The following is a 24125-nucleotide window of genomic DNA, read 5'->3' as shown; positions in this document are numbered from 1 at the left end:
TGGACATGCATTCCTAACAGTTAATGTTTCTTGTCGCTGTACACCAGTTCTTCCTACCAGTGGAGAGATCTTAGGACTACTAATGCTACCGCTATTGCTTACTAATTTTTGGAAGAGTGCGTAATCTTGATCAGCTGCTGTTTCTCTAATGAAATTCAGCCTGTTTTGCATATGAGAAGACACTAAGATAAGACATGCAAACATCTCGGCGAGAACTTCACTGCTGACCTTGGCGCTGTCATATTCTTAAGCACACACCAAGGTGAAAAATTTATGCACAAACAGGAGGCATCTAGTAACTCTTTCTAGGAATAGTTTGATTAAACATCATCACCTGTAAGTTCATAACTTAAAAATGCATGGAATAGTTATGTATATGCTTTTAGCGAGTCTTCAGCCCTCCCAATGCCTGCCACCACTCATGCTCTAAGTCCAAAGAGCTACAGCGTCTGCTTCTAATTAGCCCTCTCCACAAGTGCTCATAAAATTTGCAAGTTTGCCTTGCTTTTTCAGGCTCTTCCTGATCTATTCCTGTGTTGCATTCATGCCTGAGTATTCCAGCCTATTTGCTATTCTCCCTTTTTAGATTTAACTTTGGAAATAGGTACTATTCACAAATCAGAGCTACAAGGGAATTGTTATCTTTTAACTAACAAAATCTTTCATGATTCAGCCCAATCTATCTAACATTTTATTTGGCTGGAAATGCTTTTAAGTCCAGGCCATTATTTAGGTACTAGTGAGAATTTAACTTTGTATTTTGTACTCCACAGACTTTTCTAGAGCCTGTCATTTAACCAAAATCTCCCTGACGCTTGTGTAGCATTCCATTATTCTCCCCAAACTACCTCATAAAGACCTGCAAGGTGCATGAATTTGTTTTATAAACCCTCGCAGCTCTCCCTCCTCTGGCAGGACTAAGCACAAAGGGATTTGGTAGAATGTCATTCTGTGAAATGGTATTTTGCATATTTATTCAGAGAAGCCCTACACTTGGGGAAAAGGCAAGGGCTGGTTTTCTTAACAAGTAGATAATAAAGAAAAATGGTTTCATTTACTTAAAGTACATCTGCACTGCAAAGGAAAGGTACAACGATAAATCGTACTAAAGCATTCCAACTACTCAGTTCAGGATTACAGGTGGTGCAGCTATCACAGAGCTCTTTTTGGTTGAGATTCATGAGTATTTAGCCAGAATGGGATGAGTTATTTTGATTGTCTCTGGTACCTGCAGAAATCCTTCAGATGATGTTGATGACACTGGATTAGGCCTTCCAAAAAATAAATCCAATTTAGGCCAAATACATGACAATGGCAAAATATTCCCCCTACCAACTATAAATGAGGAAAACAGACGTACCACTGAAATGAAGCACAATAAATGCTGATGAATAACACCAGCAGTTCATGCTTTTAAAAACATAGATCACTAGCAATTTTAATTAAAGTCAACAGTGCAGTAGCTGATTTGGCTCAGCATCTTGAATTTATCAAGTGGGTTGTTTCTAACACCTGATTACAAGCTGTAGTCACCACCACCATCAGGCAAGGTAGAATTAGCTGTCATTAATGTCATTAGCTTCTAGAGGTGAAGTCCTGAAATGAAGTATGATAGATATAAATCTTCTTAGACAGCAGCTTATTTGAATGAACCAATGTCACACAGCATCACCACCTTGCAGGTTTTTTAGCAGTATGTTTCTTGGACCATCAAATAGTTTGTGGTCTAATGCAATTTTTTTTTTTTTTTTGATTCCCATCTTTTAACAAAATTTTTATATTTTATTTCAAATATACCTGGATATGGTGCTAGAGGCTTGCTCGTTTTCCTAAGAAAAGAGGGAGCTGCATTTTCTGAACTGGTGAATTCAGACACTAATACTGCAACAGAAACTCTGTTTATATGCTACTCTCCTCATCTCTGTGCCAGGGCAATGGAGAAAAGACATGTTAGAGAGATAACCAAATGAGAATCTTTACTTATCTGCTCTTTTAGTTAGGTCTGGATACAACTTTGCTTCTATAAAACGTGACTCAGCAGCTCTGATAGTCAAAGACCCTTAGTAATTTTGCAGATGATTCCAATCAGTGAAATAATGAAGAGATGTGAGAATGCAGAACAAAAGGGAGATGGAGAGAGATTAAGGAAATGGATAAGTAAGTGTCCTATGGAATTTAAACATTATGAAACACACTTTGAGTTATCAAAGAAGGGAACCATGTAAACACTTAAAAGGAACAAAGCTACAGTCAACAACAAAAATAACGACTCAAGGTTGAAGTAAATAATAATATAATGTTTGGAACACTCTGTTTCTCTGTTAAAGAAAGAAAAAATGGCACCAGGCTATGTAAACAGGGGAATTAGAATGCAAGGGAGACATTAATTCAGCAGAAAGAAAGAAAGAAAGAATCACAGTTTGATGGCTTGAGCTTGTCCTTGTCACCAAACTTACGTCTTGGTGTATTTGAGAATGGAAGAACAGATAAGGAAATGGAATGCCTGCATGTAACAGATGTATGAAAAAATGTTACGCACCATTGTGTGTTTTACCTTGCAAAAAAAGATTCTGATCTGCAATGATCCAGTTAGAGAAGATACTCACACAAGAACTGAGACAGGACATAAATGAGAACCGAGTAGGAGATGGAGATTTAAGATCGGTATGAAAAACATTTTAGTAATCCAGAATCATTAATAGCAACACTCCCTTCTCCTGCAGGAGGCAGGCAGGTACAAAGCTTTCTGTATCAGGCAAACACCCAGATGTTCAGCTTCAGGGATGTGACGGGGGATAGAAACATTTCAGTTCCAACATGCCAAACCACAAAGGAGCACATGTACAAGGGTGGCCATAAACAAATCCAGGGCAGGCAAAAATAAGGAGCACACAGAGGTCATACTGAAACAGCATCATCTGCTTGTAGAGTAGAAGGAATAATCCCACCACTACTACGGTAGCAAAATTTCCTGCACAAAGCCTGACTTATCTTTGCTTGACTCAGGGAGGGACACATTCCCCAACAAGGAATACCAATGGGTAATAAATACAAAAACCTGTTGGTCTTATCCTCTCTCACCTTTCATATAGGCTCTGACAAATGTGCAGTTTTCCTCATTTTTGCAAAAGCAGGGGGAAGAACTGCACTGTGTTTATGGAAGTGCAGAGTCAGGATCAGCTGTTCAAGGAGGACATGTTAGTAGATAATTCTGTCCCAACACTACTTACATTTTCTCAGTTGAGATCACCATTCAAGGTTTCTGTCCAAACTCTGCCATTTGGTATGAACAAAAACCATTGTCTCATGATGTCTGCTCCTCTTCTGAAAATGCACAGTTGTGTGGAACACACACAGGTCGAGATTTAATTCATAAAGATTTAATCCAGCCAGCATATGTCAGAGAAATCTCAGAAAGGTATGACAACTCACAAAACCCATCAATGCTGATTTATTCCCTTAGAAAAATAAAATATTTGCAGTGTAACATACTCTACATTCCAATGTGAGCAGAATAATAATTTTTAATAAGACCACTAGTAAAGCAAACACTTAAGCTAACTGCAGTCTACAGAAATGTGTGTTCTTAGCATATAGCTTTAACTTAGGTAGTCTATGAAAGGCCTGAGAAAATGAAAAATTCATTCACCTATAATTATCCCAATTAAAAAAAACCCTTCCCCCTTTCAGTGATATCCTCCTATGACAAGCCACAGTAATTCATGCTACAATACGCATCTTTTTTATCATAGTTTTCTTTGCCGAAACTACTAACTGCATTTGTTGTATTTTTTTTTTTTCATCCATAAGCAAGTCAGCTTTGAAAAAATAAGGCTGTTAAACTGTTCACTTGAATATGGACTGCATGTAGTTTATATTTGGTGAGACCAGTTCTTCAGATAAAAAAAAAAAAATTCATCAGAAGACAATACTGAAGTAACAGTCATATTAACTATATTATTCAAATTACAGTGGTTTTACACTGTACAAGCCTTAAACGATAATGTGACATCATCATACTAGAATAATATTAAAAAAAACCCCTCTCAAGTAAGGGTATAAATTTTGTAGCTAACTACTGATCATTACTGTTTATTTATATGTAGCTATGACATAATACACCATTTCTATATAGTGTATGTAGCTCCAAGTGACTAGTAGCAATTCAGGGAAAACATATTTAACGAGCTGGCAAACAAGACTCATGAAGGCATGCCCCTTCTGTTTATTTTTCAGAATGACTTTCCAATATATTTACTCTTATCCTAAACAGATATTGCGCCCTAATGAAATTTTTTTTTAAATTTAGTAAAGTATTATGATGCCCATCTGATCCACAGAAAAAATTATGCTTTTAGTTTTTCATTTCTTTGCTTTATATTAGCCATATAAATGTAAAAATGTGTTCAAAATAATCAATTTTTTAATCCATTTGAAAAATAGGCTGATTTCAAGTATAAAAGCAGATACAAAATTCATCCTGTATTTTTTCTTTGCACAGTAAATTAAAGCAATGTTTAAAAACCAAAATGGGACGTACAGAAGCATTTCAAAATTATCAGATGAAAAATGCCAAGTGACAGGGACCTTGCAAGCACCACGCAGTGCTAAAACGCAGCATGACGCATTCTTTTCCTCACCATTAAACCACAAGGAGAAAATCTGGTAGTGACAAGTCACTATCTGCCAGACAGCTCTTTATACATTTCTAGGCACCACGGAGGGTACCTCCAGCATAAAAACCTGTGAATAAGCAATTTCTAATTTCAGCAGAATTTGACTCCGCTTCTGGTGATGGTGAGAGTCACTACAGTCTGCGTCAAAAAAAACCCCAAAAAACAACAAGACCCTGCTGCAACTATTATTTCCCATTACTGTTATTGCTGTGAATCCCACGAGTCTCAACAGGGATTGCACCTCCTTAGCACACACAGACTGTTCTTACAGAGCAAATACAAGCCCTCCCAAAGAGCCTACAAACTGCAGACAAGATGACAGGGAATAGGTCAACGAAAGGAAGCGAAGTAGAAGGACAACAATCACTTTGCACAGAGCCTGATGGCCACAGCCCACCACCTCTATCGGCTTTGTTAGGAATTAGTATTATGCCATCAACTTTTACGATGAATCTCCATTATAAGAACCTGCTATTCAAATAATGACAAGTATCTTATACACTTGACTCTGCAGAGCCGAGATCTGCATGCAACTAAGAATTCCTCTAGTCTATTTTTACAATTTTTTTCTTTTTCAATCAAAATGAAGAGGTTTTTTCAGTACAATTTCCTCTGTACAGAAACATCAAACATTCTCTTCCCCTGCACTTTATGGTGTAGACCTTCCAGCAGTCCCTAGTTTTTATGAGCTGTCTCATGTAACTAGCATTGTGGTCCACTGCCTGACAGATCTGTACTTTGTCCTTCCCTAATGAGACAGTTACCCAATTATCGAGCCAACAGGCAATGTTTCCAGAAAGTTTCATCCTTTTAAACACTGGATTCCCACACGGTGATTGGTGAATTAGCACACATTAAACACATCACATACCTAAACTTACAGAACTTACTACTGAGCGAGCTATTTTCTTTTTTATTCCACCAAATCTTTTTTTCTTAAATGTATAGTCAGTGTTTCATTAAACTCTACAAAAATAACTAACCTTTCTCCCTTCTCCCATCACAAAATCACCTCAGTGCAGAACAGCTACAACAGTAACATCACAGAACAATAAAATGGAGAACAGAGACTCCCTTGTAATGCAATCTGTTTATTGAAGCACTGTTATTTACTTATACTATCTAGACAGTTGTTTGTGGCCAGGTAGAAGATGACCTGGGTGGGTGGAAGGGCTACGGGGGCTTTTGTTCTCTGTTAATGCCACTTGGTGCAGTATCTAAGCTCCAGCATCCTGAGACCTGTCTGTTGGTACAAGTTCAAGCACCTTGCTCAGTTTGGGGATGTACCTGTTCCCGTCTGTACTCGAAACACTTCTGAACACCCAGGATAAGGGTGTGGTGGGGAGGGATATCCCTGGTCAGGAGTCTGCGCTGTACAGGCAAGCTCCTGCAGCGATTAGGCTACCTGCCCATTTCCCCAAGGCTGCAACAGCTTCACTGACGGAGCTCAAAATCTGTCTTTTGAAACCGTTGGGCTTTTAGCAATGCTTAATGTATTAAGAACCGAGGTTTCCACAAACACTTGTGATGGTCCACATACAGATGCTGGTGAAGTCATAATTCTCCTAAAAAAATTTCCCAATGCTTTACCATCCTTCATGTAGGAAATTCCTCATCATCTCGAATTTAAAACTCCATTCCTATAAATTCAGGCTGTTACTTCTTGTCCAGACAGACAACAGTTTATTAACTTTTACTCTTTGGCTGACTTTTCAGAGGTTTTTTTTGTCTTTTTCCTGTCTCCTGTTCTCTAGACTTAAACTTTTTCTTTCACTCTACTCTTGGTGCTGTTTCTAACTCCCTGATCACCCCTGCCTGAAACACTGTCTTCCAGTTCCCCGCTCTGAACCCAGTGGTCCAGTTAGTCCTACTAAAGTAGTGCAATAAACTCCACACATCTTTCCTGTTTAATTGTCACTCTATAGCTGCTCCTTTCTTGGTTTTCCCCACAACAGGTTCATGTTGTCAATTCAATTCCAGTGAATGATCCACTACAAACTCCAGCCTATTCTCTGAGGAACTTCTGCCTAGGGCTACAATCACTCCTCAACCTTTCTTGGTTGAATGAGCATCTCTGTTCAGGTGTAAAAATTTACATTTGATCTTGCTGAATACATCTCATTTAATGAAATCCTTATAGAAGAAACAGGATTGTAATTCAATCTGCCAAGATCATTTTGGAAGAAATGGTTGGGAGCACATGCAACGCAAAGAAGCACGTTTACCTTGAGTTAACAAAAGCATGGCCAGCTATAGCAATTTCTGTAACCAAAATCAAAGATCACAACTGCCTCATGCGATGCAGATGTAAAAAGTCAACATAGTAATTAAGCATATTTAAAAATTTAGTGTAGTAGATATATATTTTCCAGATAAGGTCTTTAAAAATTAAAGAGAAGAAAGTTAATAAGCAAAAGAAAGAAAAAGGTTAAGCTGGAGAGAAAACTCAGTTTGAAAATGTATGATCAGTCATATCAAGTTAAACAAGTGTTTCAAAGAAACAAATTAAGTGGATTTATGATGCTGCAGAAATTTCCTTCCAAAGCAACTCTTCTGATTGATGGATATGAATCTATATCGAAAAACCAGATGATAGAATAAAATCAACCTTTAGGAATTTCAGACTTGTAACTCATTGCTATGGCAACATCCTCAGCAAGAAATAAGTTTCCTTAAAAATAAAAAAAAAAAATCATTTCACTTTTCCCTAAAACATAACTCTGCATCATGAGAGAACAAGTCAGGTAAAGGCAAGACTGTAATACAATCTCTTAGACCAGTACATTATAGTACATGATTCTAAGCGCCTTTCTACAGTTCAAGTAAAGTTCCTCTTTCCTGAATTTTATAATTTGGAACAGGAGGAGCTGAGAAGACTCTGGGTTTGAAATTGCTATTAAAAATTTAAGTCCATGAGTTATAATTGAAGATTCAGACATCACAGAGGTTAAATATGTCTCCACTCAAGCAAAGCTCAAAGAAACACTGCAGCCTATCAGAAGTACAACATCCTTTTAAAGGTGAAGGCAATACTAAGAATATCAGCGCACAGCTGCAAAGTCTAGTTTTTAAATCCCAGATTACAGGTGGGGACAAACATTTTAAGACACTTAAAAAGACAATTCAGTTATTTCTTAAGTGCTATAACCAGAGAAGCGACAGGTACCTTTCTTGATGTATTTTTAAATGCTCCTCTGAATAGCGATTAGGTTGTGCTTCTGTACAAACTAGTTATATTAGTATTGGTATTAATTTTGCCATTACCCAGACAACAAATACAATTAAAAGTAAGTGACCTTTGTTTGTGAAAAACACCTACAAAAAGGATATGAGTCGAAACTCCCTGTAGACTAACTTAATATTTATACAAAAGGAATATTTATCTAACAAAGCCTCAAATAATACTTTAATTTAAAAGTACTGCATATGCACAGTTAGTAATATGCATTGTGTACATTGATTTAAGACACCAGAAACGGAGGCACAATGTGGACTTCAAAAAGTGCTTCCTGATCTTAGTTAGCATACTTTTATAATAAGCCTAACCAAAACGCAGCATAAGCTTCGTGCACAGGAGGGACCCACTTTGGCCAGAGACAAAAGAGACAACCTACTCTCCCAGAAATATCCCATCATTACAGGTCACTAGCCATCCCACCGCCAAGCGATGGCTTTTCCACTCGACCTGAGGATGAGCAAATCAGCCCCTGAATAGGTTCTCTTACTACTGAGATATTTCTAGATGGCTTTTTTGCTTTTGTATACTTTAGGCAGAAAGAGCAGGGTGGTTATGCCTAGTAGAGCCCGGCTAAGAGGCTTTCTCTGGAGCAAGACTACCTTTTGCATTCATACCACAAACATCCAGGCAGAAAAACAGACTGATATTTTTGTGCATGTCTATTTATGCAAACTAAATTAGCAAGGCTCTAGAATAGCATGAACTCTTCCCAGGAACATTTTTGTATTTTGTGTTTAACCCCGCTAATATATTTGTTGGTGACAAGCAGGCTCCTTCTGCAACTCACAAAGCCACATTCTTTGAAGATTTCCTCCAGTCCCCATCCGTCCTGCCCCCCCAGCCATAATTCTCCCTAGAGGTAGAGGTCAGAGAGCGAGGTCTAAAGAAATGCTTCTTGTTAAAGCTTTACAATTCGCCCCCTGCCAACATGAAGTGATCCTGAAGACTTCAACGCCGAACACAGCCCCGAACAACATCAGGGCTGTACTCCGGAATAAAACTTCTCCGTTTCCATAACCATCACAGAGGAAGCCTGCCCGGCCTTCTGCATGAGGGATCAGCACCCACTTCCCTTCTCTGCAAAACACACTTTTGACTTGGAACCCACCCACAACAATGCACAGTGCCTTTTTAATTTTTTTTTTTTATTTTCTGCATAGTTCACAAAGTGTCTGTTTAACTGCAATCCGGGCTTCGACTGACATCAACTGCTTGAGATTTTTTAGCAACAAGCTAAGTCTGAATGAAGCATGTGGCAGGGAAATGCCTGATGTTCAGAAAAGTTCCAGGGTGTCAGATGGCGTATGTAAAGAAAAGCAGGACAGGAGGTCCTCCGAAAAAGTCAGAGCACACAGAGTAAATAATTTCAAACAATGTGTAAACAGGGGAGCAATTTAACCCCTGGAAACAGTGATTGCAACTCCCCCAGTCTGTCTGATAACCTAACAATTAATTGGCCTGTAAGACTCTTATTTAGAAAACCAATACAGGAAAACAGAAAAAGGGTCTACCGGACTGTTATTACCATTTCTTCTTTTAGTAAGGATTTGGAGCCTATAATGTATTCCCAGTATTTCAGACAGAGGAGACTTAATTGATGCAGGGCAGCAATTACTACCAGTGTGTTAAAGAGACCATCATCAAAATACAATTTTTTTACATTACTAGGAAATTATCTGAATAGTTAAGAAACTTAATCTGCTTAAATGTCAACTATTTGCTCCTCAAATAAACTCCTTGTATTACCTTAAGTATTTTTTTCTCCCATTGACCTCTACCAACTTAAGTGGAGATAAACAGAAACAATGTCTCAAGTGTCCTCTTCACCAGACAGAGGATTGTATAAATAAGACTTACACAACACAAAAGTTTCACCCAGCACCAGTGACCACACAAATAGTCAGAGAGCAGCTCAAGCATCCTACAGTGGGCACAGCTACATAAACAAATATGAAAGAAAAAAAGCAATGCATGGTTTTTGGAATGCCAGATAACAAGTACAAACACAAACTTTACCTTGGTCACCTAAAAGGTAGATGGAGTAGATGACTTGAGAGAGAAACTCCTGTATGAAAATAGCTCATATGGCATTTGAAACCTCATATTGAGCATAAAAGGTTTGAGAAAACAGGGACAGGAGACAAACGTCAGGGGTTGTTTGATTTCTCTGAACAATCCTGCGGACAATCAAATTTGTTCCTGAGGCTCTTCTTTCTGCCTTAATGGCTATGCAAATCCTCACCCAGGGCTGGGCTGCTGGTGAATTATGAACCTCGGGAATCGTGCTGACTGGCATTTCATATATTCCCTCATCTCATTTCTGGTTTTACCCATCACATCTTTCTTTTATACACTGAGATGATAACATTTCCAGATGAGATTTCAGTGCTCCCCCAAGAGTTAGCACAGAGTTGCTGCGATCCATGCCTGGACACCTTGGATGCAAACACAACCCAAATTAATATGAGCTACACCATTTAATTGACATTTTTGTCATACACACGGTGACATTCTTCTCTAGACCCCTCCTAAAAAAGCTGCATCTCACAATTTACACAGTATTTCATTATTGCTTCCCTTCCTCAATATGTAAAACAACTATGTATGTACACACATACGTAAATGACTTTTGATCTATTCCAAATCCTGTTCTCCCCAGCCCGTTTTGAACAGAAACCACAACTTTTACGGCACCCATCATTTCTCTATAGGCAGCTTAAAAAATATGTAATACTGAAACAAAACAAGTGACTGCTGTAAGCGTATCTAATCCGAGACTTGTTATTCAAGACCATTTCTTCATTGCTCTGTTTTTCCAGCACGCTTCTCCTTTTGACTATTTGCAAACTGGGGTTACTTTTCCCCCTCCATACGCTACTTCATCTTTTCCCGTGCCCAGTTACAATGCAGCTATCAGCTCTGGTTGTGACCTACCTTCCACTGAAGTGGAGGTAAAAACTCCCTTCTGGTGCTGTGGTGGATGCTGGATGAGGTTATACTCACAGTCTCTGTAATCAATTGTCATCATATATCTCTGTCCTTTTCTAGTGTTTGCAACACTGCCTAATGTAGTATCATTTGTAAATGTAATTAATGAGCTGTTTATGTACTCTTCAAAAATCATTAATAAAGATGTTAAATTAAACTGCGTTTAGCGGTGCACCCTGAGTCATCCTGCACACTTCTGTCCAACTTGATACACTGCCATTCATCCTTATTCTTCATTCATAACGCCTCCAGCAATTCTAATTTCTATGACACAATTCATGTTCAAAACAATTTGAATTGTGGGGGTTTTTTTTCCCCTCCTTCTGCATTCATTTCTAGACTTTCTGTGCTTTCTGTTTTGAAAATAAGTAACACATTCATGTTGTTACAATCTTTTAATACCTTCCTGCTCACTTACTACAACTGCTAGTGCTTCGACACTTTCCGGTTTAGTTAATTCTTTTAGTATACTACAACTTGCTATCATCAATGCCTTCTTATACATCATAAATAAATATACACTGCTTTTCTTGCCTTTAGCCAGTACCTATTTCAAAATTTCTCGTTTTCCTCTTTCCCATACTTACTTCACCTTCTTGTTAAAGACCAACCAAAAGATGCCATTAATCATCACAGCTGATTTTATCCTATTTTACACATGTAACCTCCCCCTCTCCCCCGCACAATTTTTGTTTGTTTTCTCCCTTTTGCCAATATATCTGTTACCATAATCCAGTCCACACTCAGATGTTGCCTATTTGAGTCAATCTGAGTAATTCTGTTCTCTCTACTGGGTCTCTGTAAGCCTCAGGAGTCTGTAGACATTTTTATTCATTTTCTTTCCTTTCCCCTTATGTCTACTGTACTGGATCTTGTGAACCCACTTGTACTTTGTATTCTTTTCTTCAGACTCACGGTAATCTACTGCTCCTTAATTGAATGAATTATACATTTTACTTTGCTCCAGGCTTGAACTGTTCATTAGGGTAGACACTCAAGTAGCCTTCACTTCCCAAAGCATCACTGAAATCACTGGACTTAGGGCTTCTCAGAACAGTCCATGATCTGTCATGTGGACTTTAAAATCCATATTGCTTGCTAAGCTTCTTAATGCTGGTATGAATGAATGTCTCTTGGCTCCTGTTCAGCTTGTGCAGCTGTGTTCTGCAAGTCTGGGTGTTGAGTATTTTTTTCATCTCAAACAGGTGCACAGTCAACAGCTCTTAACCAGCAAGGAAATAATCTGTGGATGATTTCTCCTGTGGTCATCTTTTCTTACTAAAATATCAGGCTAGTTCTCGTGAAAACCATGCATATGACCAATCTATTATTCCATGTTAAATACTAAGCTACCACCTAGAATGTCCTAAAATTACAGAATCCCTACAGATGCGAGCATTACAAGCATTGATCAATGCCCACTGCAGTTTTTCCTTTGTTATTTCAATATTCTTTTTTCACACAGTTTCATTAGTTGCTTTTCCTTCCTTCCTTCCTTCTTTTCCTTTCCGCCCCACCTCATGTTAGGAACTTCATTCTCTGTAGCCTGATTGCTCCAGAATCAGCATGTAATTGTCCGGAGTCTAAAGGCAGGAACAAGGATGAACACAGGAGCAACAGCACAAAGATCTTACCTGCTCCAATGGGAATCACAGCAGCATGGAAACATCCTTGTGTATTTAAACAATCTCAGAGAGGAGTTCAAAATACACACACACACACACACACCATTGCTTTCAGTTCTAATTTATGTGCCTAGCATTACAAGGAAAAAAAAAAAAAAATCAGGTAGCAACTCTGGGCACCACGTCTCTTTCATGGCTGAATAATGGCAAAGAGAGGGTTCCCTGGACACCATTTTGAGACGTACAGAGAGGATTTCACTAACAGAAAGTGTGAAGAGCACAGTTTACAGCAACAAGAAAGAAATAAGCAATATTCATCAGGTTTGACTCTGAAGGGCACATCTAACTTGGGCTCAAAGCCCTATACCTGTCCTGCCCCTCTCCTCAAAAAGCTTTATTTCCCATTTATGATTTCTCAATGTTAATATATTTCCTTTGCTGAATATTTCATCCAGATATAACATCAATGGTCCAAAGAACAATGTCTAGATTAAGCATCTGTGTGTACTAAGTTGCCAAACATACGTGCTATCACACAAGCAGCCAAAATGAACCAAAAGGTGTGAAGTCAGGCCCAGGTGATAACTTCCTTCTCCGTTAAACAGACCAGGAATTAACCTATGGATATCTAAAGACTTCAGCTGCAACAGTTTGAGCTACAGAATCAAAGCTCCAGAGCTGGAGAGGGAAGAGCTTCTCTTCTCTGTGGACTTGGAACATCTGGCCTTTTTTGGTACAAACATGTAACGTGTATTTCAAGCAATCAAGGAACCTTTATAATTCGATGGAATATCATACAACAGGTTATTTTATGATTGTTTTGGTTGAGGGTGTGCTATAAACAGTGCCACTCGACCAATACCTTTATTTTCAGGAAGAAACATTAACAGACAGAATAAGCAACAAATTAATCACTTCTCAGCCATTTAGGGGGCAATATCGCATGCAATTATCCTCCTGATCAGTGGCTGCTAAGGTCTTTTTCAATAAATGATACAGTATAAGAATGAGCCGTGGGAACCACTTCCTCCTTAATGAGACAGTTGTCTGCACCCCCACTACCAGACCAACTTTCTAACTCCTAAAATAAGCATATCCCTTTTCTCTAAGCACCTATTTGGGCTAAATAATGTTTAGTTTCTTGCTTTTTCACATCATATACAACAAGAAATCCTTCTGGGAGCCTACCATTGTAGTTATTCTACAAGCAAGGAAACAAAGACACAAATCGGAAGAAATAACATGTTCTCATACAGTACTTACAATTGATCTGATGTTGTTTTCTTTTGCCAGTTTCAGAGAGGATTTATAGCAATTTGCCAAGTTCTCTTTATGAGTGTCAGTGAGATGGCCTCTTGCAATCGGCCCAACTGTATGGATCACATCTGTAGGAAATAGAAAATAAGATTAAAAAATAAATTAGAGATCCTGTGGTAATCTTTTTACTTATGTCATGACTGTAAAATTACTCCATTGCAAGTCAATCCATTCTGGTATTGTACCTAGACACAAAGGTAAAAGTAATATTGTAAGAAAAGGTTTATAACTGGAAATCACATAATATACTAAATGTTTGATAATTAAAAGGTGAAAAGTAGTGAAGGCTAAATTTTGAAGTACCTGGACTGCAGGAAAAAATGGAAAGGATGCACTAAATGCTTGTTATATGTCTACTGCAATATACATGTAGGATGAAATGTTTTCACAAATACCTTAAGTCTTTAGGGCTGTACAACTGTAAATACTGCACAACTTTGAAACAGTTGTTCTCACTCCCTGCAGGTCTGCTCACAGGGAAAGTTCACTACACAAAACCTGAGCATATCGATGGTGACACACAGGTCATCTTTTTTTTTTTTGGTGTAGTTAGTACTTTAAGTTTTTTCTCAGCAACCATTTTAAGAGAAGTTGTGATCTATGTGTTAGTTATTCAAAGAATGCGCTTTCCTCTCACATCAGACCAGATAGAGATGCCATGCAATGAAACAAAATATTCCGTTTGAAGAAACTTATAATGAACAAAAGGAAAAAGTAAAGTCAAGGAATATCTTAGGTATGACTCCTCTGGACTCATCAAAATCAGATGCTGCAATCAATCAAAGTCTCTAAAGTGCTATAAGAAAAATGAAGTTAAAAGCCTGGAGGAAAAAAGAAAAAACAACCACCTTGAAAAGAAATCTACAAACTAAAAGCTGTTATGACTTTTTTTTTTTTTTAATCCCCCCCAACTCACCTAGTAGGAAGCACATTTACTTTTCTAACGTCATTCTTCTATAGCACGTGTCAACGCAACAGAAAAAGTTATGGTGCCAGGTATATCTTTTTCCTTCCTTATCATCCCCTCCAATGTATAGCAGCAGCTGCAATAAACAGTGGCACTATTTTTTGCAAGGTTGCCACAAACAGGCATCAGGTCAATGCTTTCAACTGCAGTACCACTGGTCTGACTGGTTCGGTTGTGTTTGTCCCATATGGGACAGGTTTCGAAGCAACATCTGCTGTTGCACTCCAGAATATATTAATTTACAAATCTCACAGAATTCACACCAATATTCTTTGTCCAAGTGGTCTTTGATTGTTTCCCTCTAACCTATACCAAAGTCCACTTTAAAATGGACAAACTAACGTTAAAATGTGCACTTTTTTTTTTTTTTTCATCCAGACATCATCTGCCAAATCCTGGCCTCTACTACTTAAAAGGTAGCTTATGTGCTGAGGCATGATTTTGAACATTTCCAGAATTTTTATTTACATTAGCCAGAAAGTATTGATAATTCAGCAAATAAAAGCATGTCAGAGAATCCCAATGCCCAGAAACACAGAGGAATCGGCTCTGATAGAAAACTGAAACCCAGAAGAGCTAAACTTCCCAACTACTTTATAAAATCACCCTACTGAGAGGTAAATAAAAGGTTAACTACTCTTCTTTCCATTTTGATCACAGTAATTTTCTCCAGTTGTGGGAACAAGATGGACAGATTGGATAATTTCTGTTGAATGTCACAGCTGCCGTCGGTGACTCCAGTAAACCGTCCCTACAGCATTTCAGGCAACTGAACCATCAAGTAGGTGTTGAGATTTTATCCACTGATAAACAGGATGATAGCAGGTGATTGAAACAAGCAGAATGGCTTTACACAGAAATTCAGAAGAAGAGTTTATTTTTTACATGTGTTTTAGCTACTATAGTAAACTGTGAAATATTAAGACCTGGGAAAAAAAGGAAATAGCATGGCTAGTTTAAAAATTGCTTCTGCGTGCAGAGATAAGGTTGTGTGAGCACTTTCATTAGGAAAGACCATAATTTCAGACCATGACTACAGCAGTTCCCTTCAGGTTGAAACTTTCCAAGGAAGATTTCTATTCAGAAGTGTTGACACTTGGCTGTTGGCAACTTCAGAGAAAGAAAAAGCTTCTCTCAACTTGTTTTTGAAAGGGGCAAGCTGCAATTACTGAGCAAGAGGGAAGGAATATACTAGTAAATCTGATCTCAATCAAGGTCATTCTACATTTGTAGACATTAAGAGCAGACGTACGGTGATGAATTTCAAATTCACAACACTCACCAGCCAAGAAGCAAATAAAAGAATGACTATAAAACCATTTTAAAAGTGTAAAATATTAATAAAAGAAATAATCATAAAAGATTTCCCCTCTTTCTGCTAAGGGTGACTTAAATTGCAGCTCAAGGTGTAGCTGCTTAAAAGCTGAAGCTTAATGACTTAAATTACTAATTTACTACTTAACAACAAGGAGTTGTTTTAGGGAACAGCCCAAGTACCAAATTCCTGCTTGGGTCTTTCTGTATAAAACTGCCCCTGGTATAATTTCTAGATACATTTCACTCATTAAATGTTTAACTCCATTCCTTTAGTCTTCCATTATTAAACGCCAATTTTAAAAATTCTGAAATGGGAAAAGGTTTTTTTTTCTTGTCATCTTTTTTTCAGAACTCCCTGATTTAGCATTTTCATGGTGCCTCGTTAGCAACCCTCTATCGCTGCACCAGACACTTCACATAAATAGGTAAACTTTAATGCAGTTATGAGCTTTTATGTTTTAATTTTTACAAGCCCATCATAGATGGCTCTGTAAGCAGGATACTGAAGATGGCTGTGAAATGGTTTATAAAATATCAAAACTATTGTAATTGCTTACAGTGTATCATTGGCAAAAATCACTTTTCTTAGGCATGTTACTACTCTGAAACACCTGATAGAGTAAGATTTTACCAGCAGAGCGGTATTAATAATATGCCAGTGTTTCACAGCCAGCAGACAAACGGGGAAGTAATAATTTTATTGTTGTACTTTGTCAATAAAATCAGTGTATCCATACATTGCCTAAACTATACATTATTCTGCTCTAACTATTCCACAATACATTAAGGTTTGCAGGCAGGCAAAACCCTTTGAGATTATAAAGGCAGAAAGCAAACAAACCAGAAAATAAAAGAGCTCTTCCCCCACCTCTCAGCTCACACAGCTAATATATGAGGATCAGACTTCACAGGCTGAAGCAGAGCCATTTATTTTTTAATATATCTACGAAGACTGTGTCAATCTTCCAGCTTGTCTGTCACAATAAAGTTTCCTTTCTGCTCACACATTCCCCCCTCAGCCAGCTGCACAGAGCCAGAGAAATCTGTATACTATAAAGCTGAAGGATGGAGCAGGGTGGGTGTGCTGGATGTGGGAGGTCTACAGGCATTTGTCTGCAAGAAAATAAGGGGGTAGAACCACTGCCCTGCTGCTCTGGCCACCCACTACAGCAGCCAGCCCCAAATGCAAACCTCCAGCACCGCTGATGAGGACAGGCATGCAAGCCCTACTACTTATCACCTTCCACACCAGTCTACCCACAGCCAGAACGACCATCCACCCTAGAGAAGCGCAGGGCCTTTCTGAAGCAAACAGGGCTTCCAGTTGGGACTTCAACGATGGAAAAGGACCACCACAAGACACATGTAGGGACGACTTTCACTGCAGAAGGCAATCCGACTCCCATACAGATGGCAGCACCAGCCATGGGGATGAGCATGACAACAGCCTGAAGATATACTGTGCATGCAGAGGCACAGCAGCACGAAACAGAAGTCATCACCTGAAGATTTTAAAATTGGGGGAAACGCAGAGAAACTCCAAAAATACTTAGTTTGGCTGGAAAAGCCTGGTAGACATCCCTGCTATGAAATAGCTCCTGTTCCTCTTGGAGCTCCTGCACCCCCTTTGCTGTGTGAGCATTTCTCAATAAGGTCAAACAGGAGCAATGGACACAAACATCTCCCCAGAATGTCCCTTAATATGTATATTTGCTCTTCAAAACCAGGGAAATGGAGTGAAACTGGGAACAACCAACTCTCAGAGAATGTGATGCTCACCACTTGTAGTATTTTAATGTCAAATGAAGCTGCCACCACAGCTTTGAAGCTTCTGACTTACTAGAGTCGGTCCTTCAGCCAAGAACACTGATGAGAAACTTCATTAAAAAGAAAGCTGCAAACTGCACGTTTGTAAATCATTTTTTTTTGTGTGCACTGAGGAGAGATGTTTGCTTACGTTTTGAATATTACACCAAGGTGGAGAGCCTGAGGAAGGTATAAGTCTCATGTGGGATTTGGGCCACAGCATTGGATCAAAGTGCTTTTAATACTAATGAAGCTGCCTAGTTTTAAAGCAAAATTTATAAGGGAAGGAGTTATTTTTTCCTACAGAAATGCTTCCTAAAAGAAGGTAGCCATGGTTGAAAGAAAGCATCAGCACAGAGCTACACTGTACAACAGTGTTTTGGAGCTCCTTTCATGCTGAAATAACATTTTATTTTTACACTGGCTTTTCTAAGGTTTGCATCGCAACACATGGTTGATCCAAGGTGAGAGAGCTTATAGGATCTACTGCTGTCTTTTTGGTCGTTTGATTTTTAGGCATTTGGTTAGAAATTCTGTCGGCCAAAGCAAGCCCTGTGACAACCACACCCCAATTTGTGCATGTGCACCCTCTGTATCATCTCTGCTTGTTTTCATTCAGTTTATTATTCATTTTCCCTGAAGCACTATAATGAAAGCAGACAATCTTGTATAAACCACAAACTAATCTGGAGGTATAACAGGTGCTTGGACATTTAAAACATCCTTCTCGCTACTTCGTCACCAGTGAAAATAAATATAATTTGCATGTTTAATCAACACTTCAAAAGCACAGTGACTCCCCCTCCTCAAATTCCCATATAGGCTAGTCAAAAATGAAACTGCATCTGCTGTAGCAAACAAACTCTACATGTAAAAAAGGCTGATGACTCTTGTTTGCTTTGGTCATTTTTATTAAAGAACGTCTCAACATGCCTTACCATGATGTTTGTCACACAAGCTTTTGTCTACACTGCTACAGAGAAAAGGCAGAGAGCAACGTGGCCAAAGTCAAAACACAGCTTCCAGTTGCAAAAGGATGAAGAGAAGTGGCTGTCCCTCAAAAACCAACCTGGAGGACTGATGCAATTTACTCTTCCCTTGTTCTTCGTAAAAGTGACACTAGATGGCAAAAATAGCATAATGAGTTCTTCTAAACAACTGAAAAAGTACAAATAAGTTTCTCTCATTTCTTCCCTTACAGACACGAGTGTGGCACATTCACACCGTTAATGAACCAGCCGACCAGGGCTAGAATCAATTACTCATTTCTCTCATTCATCCCATTCACGCATTCATAGCCATAATCGGCCCATCTAGAGAACTGCATAATGAAGCTGTACCCTGTCAATCACAGCAGGAACCATATGAATTTTAAGAAGGAAGCTACCGCACTGCGTGTGCCATTGAATAAAAATACCCCACAAACCTGACAAAAAACTCAGACCATTTAGGGCTCAATTTGTAAATCTTATCAGTTGATTTACACAATAAACACCCATCATTTTGGTGCTGAAAAGGGGATAGCTGAGGTTCAACTGATGGGAAATGGAATTATCTCCACATATTTGTATCTACTGAACTCCCCTGTTCTTAAGGAATGCATGTAGCCTGAAGTTTTGGTATACAAATTTGCTTGGCTTGTTCATTTTCTATTTCTAGTTAGATGCACTTGCACATAAAATGTGCATTTTCAGTGTATAACAAACAATTGTTAATTTATGTTCAGCTGAAATGAATCCCCTAGCACCACAGCCTAATTTATTTACTAATATGTGTCTCCAAAACTAGATTAGCAGACTTGAATATTTTAAATGCAAGACGACATCTATTATAAATCATGCAATGCTATGTATGACTATGTATGACACAGATCCTTAGTTCGGAATAATTCAGAATAAATATATTTGCTTTATATAGATATGTATTGCATTTATCAGCAATTAAAGAGAGTATCTCAGGTTTTTAGGCTTGAAGCAATAAGCACTGCTCAATCTGAAGTTTGTACGTTTTATAGCTGCCTTCAGTGATTAATTAGCTGGTTTGGGTGAACCAAAAAAAAATGTTTCATTAGCCATAAAAGCTATGATATCTAGAAATCATTTGTGTAAAACATTTAAGCCATTTTTCACCTAAATGGCATTGTCTACCCAAGAAAAGGTAAAGAATATGTTTATTGTAAATGATTAGCCAGCATCCCTCTTTGTGGGTTAGGTGTATTTTTTTAAGTATGAGACAGCAGAGACAGTCAGAAAACAATATTCCCAAAGGGAGAGGTGAAGGATTTGCCGAGCCTGAGAGATCCTTTGGGGAGCCACAGAAGTCTGCGTTCAATAGCCAGCATTTAGCAGAGAGCGATCACTCGGCATCTGTGGGAAGCTAAAAAACACAGAGAGCTTGTTTGCAATGGTTATACCACTGCCTCAACAGCCGGCCAGAGAATTAAGTCACACAAGTCAAAACCCAATCCTTTTTGGCACTCGTGCTCGTCATAAAATACAAGGCCCAAGTATGCCCATGTAATCCCAGAGCAGTTCCCCTCCCATCAATGAACTTACAGCATTGCTCTGCCATCAGGGCCTCGCCATTAACATCAGAAACAAAAGTAGGCTCTGTTCAGGCAGGAGAAGCAAGTGGTGCAATTAAGAGACACTATACTATACCCTAAAGTAATAGGTTTTACAAAGCAATTTAGAACTATGATGACAGATGTCAAAGCAGCGACTAGACAGACGGCCCCAAAACTTTGATGGAAAGAATTGCCTACACGTAAGGCTAAAAGGCAACGGCTCCATTTGGGAAATTCATAACGTTATGCGATACAAGTGAACATGAAATGAGCACGACATGACTTAACATGAAATTGTGACATCCATGACTCGCTACTTCTGTTTTATTTTCTAATCTGGACTTGAAGAATTTGCAGCAGAAATGCTCAAACATCATCCTTGCTCCCCTCTACAAATCACCTACCCAAATAAAGACCTTAACATGCCTATGAAAACAGATGAAATTAAATTATGTTGCTCCAAGCAGATTTTTGTCCTCATCACACTACAGCAAACCTCATTTTGTTGTAGCAGCAGAGGAGTTCGGCCAAGCACTGTCCTCATTGAGCAGCTCGGGAAACACATTCCAAGTGACCCCTTTGACCCAAGTAATGCTCTCCACCTTTCTCTGGCTATTATTCTTTGCAAGTGGACAAGGCTATAGACAAAGATGCCTTAATCTGTCTTTTGGCTTATGTTTGCTACATGTAGGAAAGCATGAGCCACAGAGATTCTCTCTTTATTGAACAGCAAAAGATGTTTGGGAGTGAGCTTGGTTTTAATTAATCTAATAATTCAGTCAGAAGGCTTTTCAGCACTCAGAAATAAACTTGTTTACTCTTAAACTGAAAGTGCTTCTTCTTAAGACACTGAGAGTTTCACTCTGCCGTTCCACAAAAATTTCAAACCAAAATACACAGCATGGGTGAAGAATGTAATACTAACCACATAAATTCAAGGTATATTTAACCACACTTCATTCTTGACTCAAAAGACTAGCTTGCAAATATTACCCTAAAAAACGTGCAATACAAATCAAGTCATAAAAATATGCAAACGGAGTTTAAGTCAACTTCAGTTCTAGTTTTGGAAGTCCATTAATTACAGGGGCACGGAAATCAGAAATGAGCTAATGCTCTCAGCTTCTCAAAGCACAGAACCCTTGCCACACTTGGGCTGTTTTCAGTGTCCTACTCTGTTAAAGCTGATTTAGTTACCTCTGCTGGTGTATCGCACAGTTAAAGCATAAACATACCCATTAGAGGGTGGGGGAAAAAAATACCGACAACACAAAAAAACCCTCAACAACAAACTCACTCAACCTCACTACAAAACACAGTACCAAATGAATTTTATTTAGAAAAGATTAGCATTTGGAACTGAAATTCTTCTACTTTCCTCTGAGTGCCAAATAGTGCTACAGAGTGCTCTAGCTTTTCACAACAAGCTATAGCAAAAGCCATTTCCTATTTTAAAGATTTTTCCTGTGCAAATTCTGTTTTCATACCATTACTAACATTTCTCATTAAAACATCTTTTATTATTCATTGGGATTGCTGCAGTGACACTGAAAGAAAGGAAGGCATCCCAACAGAAGTACAGTAAAAGGACTAAGAAAAAAAAAAAACCCACAACCCAACATGTAACATTTGCCAAGGCCACGGGAAATCTTGAACTGGGTCTTGAACACAAGTAGGTCCCCAGATTGTTTGTAGGGTGTCAGGGCTTGCTGTTGGCAATACTTCAAGGCTTTCTTTCCCTTCATGAAATTAGTGAATCACTCAAATAATTTTGTCCTTCACATAGGATTTAAGAACATCAGCATAAAAGTTTACAAAACACCGATCTTCATTTGAAAGGACCAGTAGTTATAGCAAAAAGTTCAGAAGACCAAACTAAATAACCTTTAATCATGCATTAGTGGTAGAATAACCTCAGATGAAATGAGAGGAAACTGCCAGCACTGTTTTTATTTGACTAGTGAAGGGATACAAATTTTTTAATCAGATCACTTCAGGTAAAAAGTTTTTTTTAAAAAAATCAGACTGAAAGAACTGTTTCCTTAATAGGAAGTTTTACGGGCTTTTTAAAGAGGCAATAAAGCATGACTTAAAGTTTCAAGGAAAATTTTATTATATTCCTAGCTTCACTGTGGTGGATCTATTCCTTGATGGCAGCACATTACAAAGAGTTACCATGCTCATTTTTTCATTTACTTTTGCTACTCATTTTCTTGAGTATAAACAAACTTCTTCCACTCCAACAATCGGAGCACATCTCTTCCACGTGACACTCCTCTAATCCGTGTAACCGTCACAGTAGAAAATACATGCTTCATTAAAAATGTTGTGCGTTGTCTTTAGAAAAAAAAAAAGAAAAAAAAAAAAAAGTGACAATATTACAGGCTCTCCACATATCTCCTAAAGAAACCATTAGCAGCTAAATCAGCCTGATTAAAGTTTGAACACTTAAAACTTCGGAAACCATGCTAGGCAAGTTTATTATTTCCCTTGCCATGAACACACTGCTTCTGGAATACAGACAGGCGAGGCTCATGCAGACTGCTGGCACCATTTATCGCCACTCAAAGCAGAGTGAATGCAGAGGGAGGAGAAAGTTAGAAACATGACCGAAACCATTAAATTTTTAAAATACATGTTTCCAGTTTCAAAAGACACAGCTGAGGAGACATGTGAACCATGGTACAAGACTGCATTTTATATAGCTGATACTGTATTTTCCTCATAAGCAATAAACAGTGTTTATAGCTCTGAACTTGCGAACTGCTTTCAAGCCTGGGAGCAGCCCCACTGAAATCAGGGAGACCACTGTTTAAAGTTAGCAAGGATTCAAACACCAGCAAAAGAAATGACAGCAAACCTCCAGGATGAAGGAACGCACATTTATCACTTTGGGTTTTTTAAGGGGCATCACTGAAAAATCTCACTTTTACTACATTATTTTAGTAAGAAAAATATAGTCTCTCCGATTTACTTCACCTTAAGTACTCCTCTTCAGTACTTGTAGCAAGTTGCATTTCACAAAACTATGTCTATAGTCAGTTCCTTTACAGATGGTTTCCCCTACTATGCCTATGAGCCCATCACTAAACAATGAAAACAGGAAAAAACTAAATTTAGTACCACCAGCTCTCAAACACAGTCAATGGAAACAGGGACATATGTGGTACTCAAAACTAAGTTCAACTCATTTTTAAAAGCTGACTAGATTTCAAGTTGGCAGTGCCACTTTAATTGCTTCACATAAGTGTGATAAGCAAAATAACTGGACAGCTCTTTGAACCGTAACATGAGACTTCAAGGCTAGAAGAGGAATCTCATTTTCTATCATCAATTTTATTTTAATTTTAGGTGGCTGAAACCACGCTAAAGCACCCTCCTAATATCAACATATTCCAGATACTAACTTGTAGGAATGCAATTCATGCCAAGCATCTGTGATAAATTCCTTTGACTGTTTCCTCCCAGTTTCTTCCCCAGAGATGTTCTCTAGTTTGAAAGATGGTTTCATCATCTGGCAACGAGACAAATATTAGCACTTGGAATTCACTGCTCTGCAACCCATCTTCAAAGAAAACCTAGCAGATGATGGGGGCATAAGTAAGCCTGAACCCTGTCTCTTATA

At 38.4% G+C, this 24125-nt stretch overlaps 1 protein-coding gene across 5 annotated transcripts in view; it reads right to left on the bottom strand.

Annotated features, from left to right (window-relative positions):
- MACROD2 (MACRO domain containing 2) overlaps positions 1-24125 on the bottom strand; it is an 887639-nt gene that overhangs the window by 360356 nt on the left and 503158 nt on the right. For all 5 annotated transcript variants that reach the window (XM_026844750.1, XM_026844753.1, XM_026844751.1 and 2 more), the window contains exon 5: positions 13791-13912. In XM_026844750.1, coding sequence (XP_026700551.1) covers positions 13791-13912 — 122 coding nt within the window. The remainder of the gene's footprint in view (positions 1-13790; positions 13913-24125) is intronic.

Source organism: Athene cunicularia (genome assembly GCF_003259725.1).
Source record: "Athene cunicularia isolate RWA chromosome 3 unlocalized genomic scaffold, athCun1 chr3_part1, whole genome shotgun sequence".
NCBI classification, from domain to species: Eukaryota; Metazoa; Chordata; class Aves; order Strigiformes; family Strigidae; genus Athene; species Athene cunicularia.
This window is presented reverse-complemented; position numbering and strand designations above follow the sequence as displayed.